The sequence below is a fragment of the Pogoniulus pusillus genome, chromosome 15 (assembly GCF_015220805.1).
Source record: "Pogoniulus pusillus isolate bPogPus1 chromosome 15, bPogPus1.pri, whole genome shotgun sequence".
Lineage (NCBI taxonomy): Eukaryota > Metazoa > Chordata > Aves > Piciformes > Lybiidae > Pogoniulus > Pogoniulus pusillus.
Window position 1 is genome coordinate 12,881,702 of NC_087278.1, and position 15,011 is coordinate 12,896,712.

Consider the following 15,011-nt stretch of genomic DNA (forward strand, 5'->3'; position numbering starts at 1 on the left):
TTTTATGTTGTGGAAGTGTTTTTCACACCTTCAGAGACACACCTCTTATACATGGTCCAGTGATCTCTCAGAGTGGCATGATTGTCAATTATTTCATCCAGAGTTATTAAGACCATGAGCAACTCTCCCAAATGCTCATACATAGCCTGTTTAAAAGAAAAAAAAAAGTATTTTTAATAGATTATTGCAGTCATAAGTGGCATATACAATGTTAATTAAAGTTCCTTTCAGTATATTATCAGCCAGCAGGGCATCAGCTACAGAATAAATTGGAGATTTCTTGGTTTGGTAACTTAAAGATGTAGTAATTCTTGTAGTGACACAAGAAACATTAGTTTGCTTGCAGGCCCTGCCTTAAGATCACTCATTTATTTCAACGCCAAAAGTAGGATTTTTAAAACTGTCTACGTGCAAAAAAACATATACTGCACACAAAAGCACATATTGCACACAGTGAGGGAGCATGCAAACACTTTTCAGCTCAAAAAGCTAGACTATGACAGAAATGGATATACTACTTCTTTCCACACAAAGTACAGAAAAAGGCAAATAACAAAACCAACCCAAGCATATTCCAGCTTGAAAGTTGTACTTGAAACTCACTTTCTTGCTGATTTCTCTGGATTAATTATCAACACATACATGTATGAACATAAGTAAAGGGTTCCAAACCATTCCTACCTGAAAGTGAACTCCAGATGTCTCTATAATTTTAGGTGCAGTCCTGTAAATAAAATAAATACTTTAGTACCTTTTAATCCTTAGTACAGAAGATACTTATCAATTCTGTATCATGCTGAGCTCTGTTTCTTGGGATATATTTTTCTTCATTAACATAGTAACTTCAGAAAACAGAACACAAACATTTGATTAGAAATATATGCTTTGTGAAATCTGTGTGCTGTTACTAAATCTAAGATTGCATTTTAAAATGTACAGCATCTAACTGGTTCAAACCACTGACTGCATTTCATGCATGTATTGACAGTTCCAACTCAGCTACACTAAGAGCAAACAGTCTCGATATGGAACATCCTTGTGGCCCAGAAGTACAAAGTCACTTCACATATTTAAATCAAGTCATGTCCAAGCTGTACATCCAGCATCACACAGAAGGTCTACCTTGTGCTGTAGCATAAATTAAAACAAATGGAACTAAGAAAAATTATGCTATCCTACTTGGGGTGGGGAATGAGCAAAAGTCATGCAGGTCTATTCAGAGCTAAACTCTCCTCAAACTTTTCCAAGTAGCTAAACACAACAGCCCTAAATAAGCTCAACTTCAGGTTAAAACCATGGCTGTTCTCTGAGGAATATATACTTCTATTTATGTATTTAAAACAGACTGTGGAAGTGACCTTATTTTATAACCTTCTGAAACTACTGGTATGCACTGAATCAATCAACAGAAGAAATCTTTCAAACAGAACAAGGACAAAAGTGTAATTTATCTCTTGGGTCATAAACACCCTGAAACATCAATTCTATCAAAAAATAATGAAAATATTAAATTCTTCCATGTCACTACATAAAGCACTGTCTTTTCAAAAAAGAAAACAAACCCACTTCCATACTAGCTTATGAAGACCAAACTTGCAGAGCAGAGCACTCTCCTTATCTCTGGAGAGCAATACCACAAAAATTACCATGCCTTAGGCAGAACATCCATATTTTAGACATTTGGTTAACTACATAAAAAACAATATAGCACTTCCAGAAATAATTACTTGTTGCTGGTGTAGAGAACAGCCAACTGATGCACTACATTTACCACCACTTCATAACACCGGGTAACAAAACAGGACAGCTCCTGAAATGCAAGAAAATAAAATGCATATGCGTTTGTAGAGCCTCCTCATACACAAGATGTCATTACATTCAAAACACTGAACAGGAACCAATGAACTTTCAGCCCAAGCTCCACCTGCATTGTTAATGCAAGGCAGTGGACAGCAGGATGGAAAACAACATACCAATGCTCAGAATAAAGAACTAGGACTAAGCTAAGAAGCCACTGAACGTGAGCTTCTGGTACAGCTTGGGCTATTTATTACAGAATCACAGAATTAACCAGGTTGGAAAAGACCTCTAAGATCATCTATTAGTTCAATTTATCAAAGGCAGTACAAAGTGACTTTACAATAGCCTCCAAGTACTTTCAGAGACAAAATCCGTGATAGCAAAGGCTGCACTTCCCTCTCAGTTTCAAGAGTCATACTCTGGGAGCTGGTGACAGCCAAACTTGAATTTGAAATCAACACAGAAGCCTGTACCTACTGTAAGAGTGCTAAAACACAAAATACTGCTTTCAAAGAAATGAGACTATCTTGGAGAGGTTGGCTTCACTAAAGCAGAACTTGAGCTCAGTTAAATAAAACTGAGCAAGAAGATCAACTCTAACCACGCAAAGGACTATCATAGCTTCTATTTTAACAAGGCATTCCTTCAGCAACAAGATAAATGATTGAGTTTCCCTTAACTGCAGTAATGTTTACCCATTAATGCACCAGGGAAAAGTCAGCATGCAATGAGTCCAGGCAGTCAGCACACAGACAGCTCACACTGGCTAACCAGCCAGCCTGCTGCTCCTGCCAGAAGACTGTCTTGGCTAACAACTGAATTCCGGCTTCCTCCCCATCAAAAATAGATTTTATTTAGACATCTGTCTTCTATTAGTTACCAGTTTTGCCAAAACATAGAGCAATACCACTGTAAGATGTAATTGCACTTAACAAATGCAGCTGAGATAAGCCAACAAGTTCCAGAGAAATGGATTAATAAGTGACTGAAATCATGTTTCCTGGGGAAAGGGCATCAGCTGCCATTTTAAAGCTTCCAGGAAACAGTCCAATTAACAGCAGATGCACATTGGCACCTACATAACACAGAGTTCAACTACACTGTCTTCTGCAGGATCACGAGTACCTAAATAAAGCCATGAAATGCTAGTTTAATTATTATTTTTTCATGTTTTGACATAGCAAATTTGAGGTGATTACATCTAGTTAACTGAGAAGTCCTGAGCTCAGAAGAGCCAAAAAGCTGGTAGGTGGATATTAGCTGTATGAAAGCAACATTTCACCTCGTTTGGCATCTTCATTCATATTTTCACACTGCCCTTGAGGATATGCTTATAGCATTGACTACAGATGCATTTCCCATTCTATGGAAATAGACTTCTGCTGAGTGGATTTATGGGAATACAATAATTGAAAAAGAGCAAAACCAGTAAGGAGTATGTTTCCTTTACAGCCTTACCCAAAGCAATACACACATTAGCACAGTAACCTTCCCTTTGGGGCAACATCCTGCATCACCCTTCTTTCCAAAGTTGCTCAGCAATCAGAAAGTCATCATAGCACACATACAAAGTGGGCTCACAGACAGTACTACTGTATTTTTGTGTAGTATTTACCCTAAGAATAGACATATCAACATACACTCCACAAATAAACTTGTTTACAGAGTAGATTTGCAATGCACATAGATATCCAGCCAGACAATCACCCTGCTCTCAACTTCTACCTGGACAGGGCATCCTGGCAGGGAGAAAAAAAGTGTGGAAAAAACATGAGTGTACAGTAGCCCCATTTCAGAATTGCTAAAAGGTCTCAAAAATCTGTTGGGAAGGATACAGAAGAGAGAAGATGGAAATGACAAAGCTGATAAGACAAACGTTGAAAAATAGGGAAAACAACCCAACCAAGATACTCTATCAACTACTCCTGAGCATAGTAAAAGAGGCTAACAAGTTCCTATAGTATTCAACCTGTTACAATTCAGTAAAACTCTACTGTCATGCAGCAACAACAGGAATATTAACCTTTAAGCTTCCAAAATATATAAGCAAATTTGAGTTTTCTGCTTCAACAGATACTTAACTGCAACTAATACTGTAAAAAATAGAAACACTTTTGGGAAGAGGACAGTAAATTAAGCTATATTAAAGACAAAAAAATCCACAGTACACTGAAACCCAAGAGTACAGGAAACATTCAGAAGAAACACAGATCCTGTTTTCATGCATATGAACCTGATAACAGACAAACTGTACAGGAAATTAACGTTGTTCCCTAAAAATTTGAGTGAGGCACAAGCAAATTTTTTTGCAGATACATATTTTAATTTTGCTTCTTTCTATCAGCTAAAGCTATATTTTTAAATAAACAAGCCATTCCCAGTGTTCAACAAAAGCTAAAACTTGCTAATCAAAACCATCAACATAGGTACCTTTAACTTTACCACCAAATGAAACAATTTAAATTTATCTTCCCTTATTGAAATTCTCAAGTAAATTCTAAATTCTTTGAGCAACAATTACACAAGCTGCAATTTCTTCCTTCATTAGACTTCCAGAGTTTACAAGTACAAAAAAAACCAAATAAATCTAAAGCACTATGTGGTATATGTTAGCTGGTTGTGATGGGTCTGCAGACAAAACACAATAATGTACCAAATGACTGTGATGCCTTTCAGCAGGATGGAGGCAGATACTGCAGACTGTTAAATCTGCTTTGCAAGTAAAATTAAGATTGTAATTGCTGTCGTAACAATCAAAACATACTTCACCTGCAAGAAAGAAACAAATCTTCCCATCTGTATTTGGCAATCTCCCTCTACCATGCTGGAATCTGTGGCTAAAAAGACAAATATTTGTGAGTACTTCCAAAAGCCTGTGCTATATCTGTTCATTTAACATCAAAGCTTGCCTTCCAAGCTATCTGTTTGTCATACAAGTGGAGCACACTATTATAAGCATAATGACAGAGCCTTGAAAGCTTTTGCTTTCCTAATCTGAAGTTTCTTTCTCATTAAAAAAAACAACATTGTTTACAAGCTAGATGCAAAACAGGAAGAACATTTCCATAATCTGAAAGCATATAAAGAATACCAAACACACTTCTTAGAAGACATATGTTATATAACTTCATGTAAGTTTCCATGTTTAAAAGTCTGCAAAACACTAGGTATTTCTATTGGAAGGAACACTGACTGGTAATTACTTACTGAAAGAAAAGACTACATCATTAATCAGAAGAAAAAGCTGTGTAGCATGCAATCTCCTCAAGAAATTAATTTTTTTTCCTACATATCATCCTGCATAAAAGAACTGACCCATCACCATAGCTTCAAAGCATAACCTGTATGACAAAATACACTAACAGGATACTATGAAAAATGGTAATTACATCACCAATGCCAAATTGTAGCAGTTGCAATACCACTTGACAAAATACAGTCTTCTTAATGTGATGACAGACTAATGCTCTACTGGAGATTTTTCTACAGGGCCACTCCAAGCAAAAATGGCTTACCCTTGCATAAGAAATGCAGGTCTATTGCTTCATAAAGTAGGTTCTGTTGGAACTGTCACCAGAGACTAAAGGAGTCTCCATTCTTCTGCAAGATGGATCTCTGGGACAAGATTCTACAGATTGCATGCTTCTCCTTTACATATTTGGTGCATGTTCCAAGTAATACTATACAACTAATTTCCTTAAAGTTCCTAGACTAGACCTAGGCACTCAAAGGACTGGAAAAAAATTGGATGTTTCTTTATATAGAAGGAAAAGGCCAGCACAGTATTTGCAGGTATTTCAACCATCCTTGGGCCAGTAACTCTGACAGCTGTTCTACACAAGCAAGCTTGCTGTTACCAAAGTGGATGCTACAAGGAAGGACACGGAAATGGAGAACAATTTCTGCATCCCTACCTGGCCCACAGAAGCCTGACTTCTCATTCATTCTCAAGTGTCCCCTGCATAACATTCCACTAGGAACAAACAGATGCTGTAGTACATTAATCTGCAGTAATTTGACTCTTGTGCTAGAGGCACTGAGAAGTTTTCATGGATCTCCTAGCATCACTTAGGCAGCATATCACTTTCTTTTAAGATATTTAAAATTATGCCTGATAAGAAGTGAGAATTTGCAAAGAAAAAACCCAACCTCACACTTCTACACATTCCTTAACTGAACCACAACGGTCATCCTATACAGCACTCAAAAGACTGATGAGCAGTCCCTTGCTCAAGGATTTCACATTCCCCAGGACTTCTGCCATGGTTAATACTCTTGAAAAGCTTTTAAAAAGCCCTTTTAGAAGACTGCTATAAAAAAGCCTTCCCTTTCTCTCAAATTTCTAAAACAGAAAAAGTTAGGTGATGTGTCTTTAAATCAATTAATTAATATATTCAGTCCTCAGGAGCAAGCTCTGTGCTTATTCCCAGACTAGCATCTTTTTAAGGTGGAAGCTTAAGACCAGTCCTTCATAGGAGTTACCAGTTTAACTCAAAGACACAAAAGCGGCTTTCACCTAAAGCAAGGTCTCATAATTTGTTAGATGAATTGACTTACAATCACTTATGCTCCTGTATCCTGTTACAGTCTAAAGAGTAGTACAAGTTTTATTACCTGCATTTGAAAGCTACACATTACAACTTCTCTTGAACACTGCACAACAGAAGTAGGCTGGACTTGGTCCAAATTACTTATTAACGGTTTCACTGTTTTATTAAAATCAAGTAACAGATTTATCACTTTACTACAATCACTGTAAAACCTAGTCCCATCAGGAAATAAGTCCATTTAGGATGCTTTTACACATGAAAAATGGCTTTTCGGTGCTGTACTTTGAAAAACAACTGCCACAGTATATAAGCTGTACGTTATACCTTTAATACAACCTCAACAGCCCAAACTCACTACTTCTCATGTAAATAAGGCTGCAACAAAACTTCTTGTTATGTAACAATGCTTATTGCAGGTAACAGGGCTCTAAATCAATTTCATTGTTATCTTAAGGTAACTCATGACATTAACATATATCCCTATAACCTCCAAGTCTGTAATCCAGTGTTCATCAGTCAGAGAGAGAGAGAAAGCATGTTTCTATATTATTAAATTAGTTATTGTGACATTTAATATAACCTGAAGCAACACTACAAAACTGTAGCTTTTAAAATAAAGGGAGCTACTTACCTCCTTCTCCATAAAACAAGAGGCCATTATAAAATTTTGTTTCTGCCTAACAAAAAAACCAAGAAATATCTTTTTAATAAATAAGATATATGTAATCATGCTACAAAATTTAGATATCACATTTGGTTTCTTTACTGCTTAAGAATATCTCCATACATAAGCTAGCCAATTTGCAAACATCTTCACACGTAGTAATAAAAGACAGATTAACTTACTTCATATTTTAACTTCTTTATTTCACAGCAAAGAGCAGCATACACAGTTATCACTTTGTTTAGAACCTAGACTCAAAGAAGGGGAAAAAACCCACATAGATTACAAATTAATTCACATTTAAAGGGCTTGGTTTTAGCTAGAATAATTCTGTGGGTTTATTTTTTTTTCTTTAAAGTATAAAGCACTTACTTTGTTTTCTGTCTTTATGAGCTCCAGTAGAGATGACTGTTCATATGGCAAAAGCTAAAATTTAAAACAATAAATAATACTTAAAACCCAAACAAAACAAAAAAACAAACCCACACCAACCCACCACCACTACCATAACAAAACCACCACCACCTCAAACCAACAAATGAACAACTTCAGAAAATATTGGTTAAAAATGCATTTATCCAACCAGGTAAGCATTTTTCCCCCTCCTCAATTTAGTTTCAAATAGGGTCAGTAATAAGACAGCAATAACTGCACATTACTAACAACCTATACTGCAGGAAACCTTTGCTCTTCACATTTAAATGGAAACACCTTTCCTTTCACTCTAGGCAGAAAGGCAACCAACTATTGATATACCATATACTGCTTAAAATAATCTACTTAGAAAAACACTTGGAAAGCAAAAGCCTGGTTATTATGGAGCATGCAGAAAAAACACAGCTTGGGAAACCTAAGACATTAACTAAGAATCTCAAATGTAGGAAACAGGATGCATCATGCATATCTCTATGCAGGGACTGACATTTTTTACTGAAGTCAGCTATGATACTGACTAGTTCATACACGTTTAGCACTGTAGTGACCCTACAAATAATTTATTCAAATTTTATTCAGACAGATGATTGATTGAGAGTGCATCTTCAGCATAAATTCCATATTGTAACAAAAGCGCTTTTAAATGGTATATGCAAATTCATTGAAGAGAAAAAATTACGTTCTACAGAAGAAAGAGAGGTTATGCCCAAAGAAACGGCCACCTCTTGGAGGACAGAAAATACTGTACCAGGGCCATTAAATCAAAAGACAATTATAAATACATGCATAGTTTGCTCTGCAGTTAATACAACTGAGCTCTTCCGGAACCCAAACACCCAGATAAAAATGCCAGCAGCCACAGGGAAGAATTTTGCTGGAATTAACATTTCCAACACATGAATAACTACACATTAATTTAACTTTCACTAAAATCCAAAAGACTGGAAAAGAATAATATGGAAACATATTTTTATATGCATCAATTATTTGATAATTAAAAAATTAACTAGGTTTCTCAAAAATAAAAGTCAAAATTCTAAGAGCACAAAAGCATCAAGCTTTTACTTCTCAGGTTTTGAAGGGAAAGACAAAGTAGGAAAACAACTGCTGCAAGGCATATTAAATATATGAAGACCTTTAAGGCAATAGGATCAAGACTGAAGTCCCAAACATCTCCAACAGAGTCATCCAAGGCATCTTCAATTCTCTTCAGCTGAGATGCATACTCTTCAAGAAATTTTCCATAATTCTTCAACTGCACTTCAGCATGAATTTCTGAAAAATTATAATATTTGTACAGTTTTACAGACTGCTCAGTAAACTGCAGTATCACAAACTTTATTCAGAAAAGGACGCTGGGCAAAGAAACAACTGTAGAAATTGTAACACAGCAGGTGATTCTACCAGGCAGCTTGAACCACTACATATGCAACTGTACTCCAGCTTTCAGGCAACATGCCTCACCATTTTGGCCTGAGTAGCAGCTGTAGTAGTAGCAGCAATCCTTCTTCCACTCTCTCCCTGTTACCTCTCTGCAAATTATTTGGGCATTACACAGGAAGTTTGTCTTTTAATCATTTCTCCCACTTACAAATTCACCATTTCCCAGTAGAACTTCTGCGCCTTTTAGCATGTGGATGCTGAAATGCAGAGCTATCCCATTACTGTTTCCAGCAAGTAGGTTCAAAAAGTAACATTCATCTGCCAATCACCAACAACAGTGGAATTCACAAAGAAACTCTATGAGCAATTGGTCCACGAAAAGTTACTTTCACTCTATCCTGACTTTTTTTATTTCTCATATTAAGACATTCCCTCTTTCTCCCCTCCAAATTATATACAACTACTTAGTTGCATAATCTGAAGTATGGACTGAATTATTACATCTGAAGGCTTCTACTCTCAGAAAGAAAGTACAATCCTTTTTCATGCAAACACGAAAGCAACTTCCCCGTAATTGGATAAGAAATCTAATAGCATGTGATTTTCTGCTGTTTGTTGAAAATAGAGTTATGTAAAAGTTAGATAATGTCAGTCAAAAAATGAGCTTTTCCTAAACAAGAATTCAACTCTCATGTAGCTCTATATGTGCTGTTCTCACACACTTCAGCAAGCTGAGTGCTCTAGCAAGTTAAAAAACTGCTGTTCTGCTTGCTTAACTTCTTACTTATCCATGCTGCCAATAACCGAGTCAAATGATAGCAGAGGCCAGCACTGCTGAATCAATTAGTACTAATCATTTTTTTTCAGAAACAAAACATTTGCCTGAGACACTGAATTGGGTATAAGGGGAGAAATGAGCAGGGACAAATCAGTAACAAAAATGCGGGAGGACTGTGCACACAAAAGTTGAGACAAGAAACAACTGCAGTGAAGTCCTGAAGCAGTTCTAAGCTAATACTTTGAAGCCAGCACCAGTACCAGCCATATGGACTGAAAAGCCTATCCAACAAGCAAGCTATATTCTCCCACACTAAATTCTGCAACAGTGCCATTTGGTTCAGCCTGTATCTGCAGCCTAGACAGTGCACAGACATTGTCAAAGTAAGGAGACTGAATTTCATGTAAACAGATCCAAAGCAAGGGAACAAAAACTCCCTCTCAGCAGTATGCACTCCAAACACTGATGTGCAGCGCTTGATGCGCAGTATTGTATTATTCTCTCCCATCAATTCATCTCATCTTTCAGGCTCCTTCCACTACATCTTCTGGGAACTTGGCTGCAGAAAACCAGTAAGACACTGATGGATGAAGAGTCCTGCAGAACGGAGTTTAACTACCCACCACATCACCTTCAGTACCTTACTGCTACAAAATCTGGAGTATGGAGATTTAGAATTAGACGCATGTTGCGGTATTCCCCCAACTCCATTTTCTCTTTCCTTTGTACAAAAAAAACAGAGCAGAGAAACTGACAGAGACACTGAGGCTTTACAGGAAGGACAGAAAAAGATTCCAGATAATATAAGAGCAGGAAACTGGCAATACTGTTGAAATCAAATCCCTATGAAATAGGCAGCATTTCTCAGATGAAATCTTGTACCAGTGCTCTGACAGAGGACCCATAAACTGTCACCTTTCCAGCAGCCAAGTGATGGCTTTTAACAATGGTATAATTCTTATATATAACTGTTACTATTTCCAAATACTTAAATTAACTGTTAATAGGCATTAATGTGCCATCTTGCAGGGATCATACATAAAATATGAGACAGGTGTGAGTGACTTCTCACTATCTAACAGAGATAAGAGAGTAAACACTGTTAGCCAGCAAGAGATAGGCAGGGTTGAACTGACAGAAAATTACTTGGAGCTCAGGGAAGCTTTTTAAGATGCAAGAAAAAAAATGTTTTTGTGAGAAGAACTAGATCATAGGCTGTGAAAGGAAAAACAATGGTGATGTCTACTCCCCTCAGAGTCTTGCAACAAGAAACGAAAACATTAGATAACACTCTCGCCATTCTGTCTGGCACTCTGTCTTGGGCTTCTGACTGAACTGCATCTCCCTAACCTCACCTTCCATTTGGACTAACCCACCTTTGCTTCATAACCTCTTGGATGAACCTCTATTTTTCCTTGGGACTGGGGTAAGGTTGAGAGGGGCAGGGGGAAGGTACAAGGGTGGTTGAGAGCCCCTCCTGGGGACTCAGGTTTCTGAGGGAGTTGTGTTTCTGCATTACTTTTTACCTTGTATATTTCTGTCTATAACTGTATATGCTGTAAATATCTGCTTGTATATTGTGCTAGCTGTAAATAAATAGCTTCATTTATATTCCCAGAGCCGGCTGAGTCTAGTCTGGGTATTTCTAAAGTGTGGGGGGACAGGGAACACCCAAATCATCACAGGTATAAAAAGAAAATATACAACAGCAACAAGTGTTCTTCAAGTCACAGGAATTTTCGTCAACCTTTCTCTAGGGGAAATCTGTATTTTCAACAGATCAGCCTGTTTGATCAACAATATGGTGGTAATGGAGCCACACAAAAGTTCTCCTAGGTGCACCCTGATTTAATGTCAAAGTCAAACTACTGGGTATCTGGCATTTTGAGCGAAATACCACGTTTTGTATCCTGCAGCTAGAGAACCCTCAGCATGAGAGTTTCTATTTCCACTAAAATGCAGGTTAAATTAATATGGGATAAACAGTACCATCCCTTCAGATGGTCTATGAGTGACATATTTTCACAGCAACACCTGATGTAATTAATTTGGCACAGTCCAATTTACAACGTATATTAGTGTGACAACCATATACGTTCCCTATTTAGAAAGTAGGTCACCTCCACAGGCTGAGAAAAACGTGAATTTGGATGAGCACGCACATCCACTGCCAAAGGCTTAAGCATCGCAAGGTTTTATGCAGTTATTTTTGAAGGGTGAAACCGCAAGTGACTGATTGTCCAACTCCATGCATCAAAGTCTTTAGCAACGGAAGCTGCATACAACTAACTTATCTCGATGTGACTTTTATGGCCAACCGAAGAAGCAGCTGTAAAGATTTGTGAGCGGCGAGAAATGATCGGGAAGGAAAGAAACCTCATCCCCACAACAAGCATGTGTTCCTCTTGTCCGGGTCGTGCAAGAAAACAGTCAGGCAAACCTGCCTGCCCCTTCCATGCCTGACACACTGGAGGAAACTCCCCAGAGAAAAGACGAAAGGTTGGAAAAGCCTCTCTCTCTCTCTCTCTCTCTAACAGCCCCCAACAACTATGGAGAGGATGGTGAAAGAAAAAAATGTCACCGCGACAGCCCACCCCCACAGGCCTGACCGGAGGGAGGAGCACCACCAGGGCTGGCGGCCGGGGGAAGGGGCGCGGCAAGTGGCCGGCTTCCCGCATAGGGCAGGGTCCATGAGGGAAGCTGGGGAGATGACCTCGCTCAGCTCCCGACCGCTTCCTCCTCCCTCCCTCCCGTTCCCACCGGTGACTGCAGCAACGTCGTGGGGCCAGGGGGGCTCCGGGAGAGAACCAGGGTCTCTTCAGCCCTCGCCTCCCCGACTCTGCAGCGGTTCCCGCCGCAGGGCTGCTGGCCCAGTGCTAGCCCCTTCCGCCCCGCCCTCGCTCACTCTGCGAGCCGTCGTCGAGGCGGTCGAACTCCCAGTCCGGAGAGAGGGTCTCCAGCGCCATCTCCAGCGCCCGGCGGCAGCTCCCCCTCCTCTCCTGACTCAGGCGCACGAGACTTCCTGCCCCGCGCCCGCGCCGCACTCTGGGAAATGGAGGCGAGGCTGGGCGGGGAGCGCGCGGACTCCGCGGGGAGGGGGCCGGCAGCGGCGCACCGTCGCCCCGCCCCCGCCTCTGAGGCGCCTCAGGCTCTGGGGTGCGGTCTGAACGTTTCCCGGCCTTGGCTCCCTCACGGCCTTCGTGCCCCCGCGGCTCGGAGAGCCTGTTCGCAGGTGCCAGGGCGCCAAGTGGCTACCCCTCAGCGAACGTCAGGGAGAGCGTAAAGAAGGCAGGCGCTGCGCTTCGGCGCCGTGGAGGGGAGAAAGAGCGCAGCAGTAACTGCCGCAGGCAGTGCCCCTTGCCCAGCTTCTTGGGGAGCGGCGCCTCAGAGGTGCGGTGGGGCAGAGGACTCCTCTTTCCCTTTTTGACTCCCAGCGTCTGTGAACTGATAGTTTTGGCCCTGCCTCCGAGTTGCATGGGCATTGGGAGCTTTTCTGCTTTTCCCCTGGTGTACAGGGCCCCAGCCCGAGTCACTCTCGCACTGACTCCGTGCCTCTGTGACGATGGTGAGAGGCAAAACTCTGCCGGGTACAGTCGACAAGAATGTGACGCCTTACAGCACGTCCCCTCTCTGATGCCGGAGGAAAAGAAGCGCGGGAGGAACTCTCCAAGCTCTAGGGGAGTGTCTGGAGCTCAGTGACAGCTGCAATAGTGTCATCTAATTGTCTCACTGTCATTTGTTCTCACACGGAGCCATGAGGTACTTAGCTGCATGCAGACAGTCGAAGTTTTTCAAAGCCTTGGTAAGTGTAATATCGGAGAATAAAAATATAACTTATTTGGATAGCAGGAGAAGTAACCCTTCAGGGCCATTAAAAATGACCACAACAATTACATTACTACAGCAGAAATCTGTAGCATCCGCAGAAGGGAAAATGCCTTCAAAACCAGTGTAACCAGAAGCATCAGCAATTTCAGTCTGGAAAGAGCAATAAAAATCGCAACACCAATGAGAGATGTATCAGTTAATGCAGGATCCTCCATAAAAGCTAACTCTGTGATGCATCCGATCTGAAAATAGCACCTACAGTAATTGTTTTGTGAGTAAAAGGAACTCACCCTTTGAGATATATTGAATTTAAAAGTTTCTGGGGAGGAAAGCTCTAGTTGGCAGATCTCTCATTGATGAGTTTTTAACTATTTAAAGTGCATCATAAGGGGCTAACCTGGACTTGGGAAAGAAGAGATGGAATTTAGTTTTGCATAAGGTAATACAAACAATGTTTGGAATGACTTTTTTGTTTTTAAAAGAGAGAATACTACTTTGGTAAATGTTGCCAAATAAATGTGTCTCCTTCACTCGAGCTTCTGTGCAGTTTTTAAATCTAGAAGTTCAGTTGTGCAGAACATTGACAGCTGGCAGCGAGCACAAAGGTGTTTGAAGAGAATGAATCACAGAGAAGGAAAACACAATTTATGCTAGAGTTTAAGGATTGCATTTTGTGTGCAGATGCAACTTTTATTGAAATCAGCAAAGCTACTATACATTTGCTCAAAGCCAAGGTATGTCTTCCAGTTTTTAAAAAGAAAGTAATAGAACATGTTTTCTATAAAGCATGTATGATTCCTTTGAAACAAGTAGTGTTTCTTCCAGTTATGGAAGACTGCACATGGATAGAGACTTTCACACTGCTTAACAAATGGTCGCCAGGTTTTTTTGTTGTCTGTCTCAGAAAAACCTGTCATTGAATTCTGCAGAATGGTACAAGAGTAAAACTTGCAGAATGGCACTTGGTAAGGCCCTTCCTTTCCCAAGTCTGAACTGAATTTGTAAAGAAAGAAACACCATAGAATTGATTATTGCAAGGTTGTGAAATCGTCAAAGCTGCATGCAACGTAACCCAACTGGTTGGCCTGTGCAATGGCCACACTAAGGAGTGCAATGTGATCCTCACAGCATAAGTTGATGTAATCCTTACTTTGAATATGTATAAAGAAAATTATTTTAAAAGATAATATACTGGAATAGAGCATGGAGGGAGGAAAAAAAGGGCAAGACGTTCCATAATTGGGGGGGGGAAAGCCCACACAACTAGACTCTAGTCTCAAGTACACCAGTTAAATTTTATGCTGCCATTCATGATAGAGTTATTTAAATTACTTATTACTGGGTTTTCCTTCATCTCTCCAGGTGGCAGCATTTTGTTGCTTGCACTGGACTTAGGTCAGTTATAGCTACTGCTAGAATTTCTGTTATCTCTCCAAATCTGATTTCTTTTGACTAGGCTAAAATAGTCATGGAAGTAAAATTTCATAATTGGCTTATAGAAAACTTTAACATAGCATTCAAATAGAAACTTTAATGCTGAAAATCAATCAGAGCAAAATTTGGTTTTTGGTTT

General features: G+C 39.7%; 2 protein-coding genes across 3 annotated transcripts in view; one reads left to right on the top strand and one right to left on the bottom strand.

Annotated features, from left to right (window-relative positions):
• Positions 1-12,738, bottom strand: part of WASHC4 (WASH complex subunit 4) — a 41,570-nt gene extending 28,832 nt beyond the window's left edge. For both annotated transcript variants that reach the window (XM_064155414.1, XM_064155413.1), the window contains exons 1-9: positions 12,516-12,738; positions 8,585-8,724; positions 7,387-7,440; positions 7,197-7,262; positions 6,982-7,027; positions 4,570-4,637; positions 1,728-1,810; positions 682-724; positions 43-146 (exon numbers count right to left, since the gene is read on the bottom strand). In XM_064155414.1, the coding sequence (XP_064011484.1) occupies positions 43-146; positions 682-724; positions 1,728-1,810; positions 4,570-4,637; positions 6,982-7,027; positions 7,197-7,262; positions 7,387-7,440; positions 8,585-8,724; positions 12,516-12,576 (665 nt within the window). In that variant the 5' untranslated portion in view covers positions 12,577-12,738. The remainder of the gene's footprint in view (positions 1-42; positions 147-681; positions 725-1,727; positions 1,811-4,569; positions 4,638-6,981; positions 7,028-7,196; positions 7,263-7,386; positions 7,441-8,584; positions 8,725-12,515) is intronic.
• ALDH1L2 (aldehyde dehydrogenase 1 family member L2) overlaps positions 12,524-15,011 on the top strand; it is a 38,634-nt gene continuing 36,146 nt past the window's right edge. Inside the window, exon 1 of the mRNA XM_064155416.1 lies at positions 12,524-13,412. Within this exon, the coding sequence (XP_064011486.1) occupies positions 13,365-13,412 (48 nt within the window). The 5' untranslated portion in view covers positions 12,524-13,364. The remainder of the gene's footprint in view (positions 13,413-15,011) is intronic.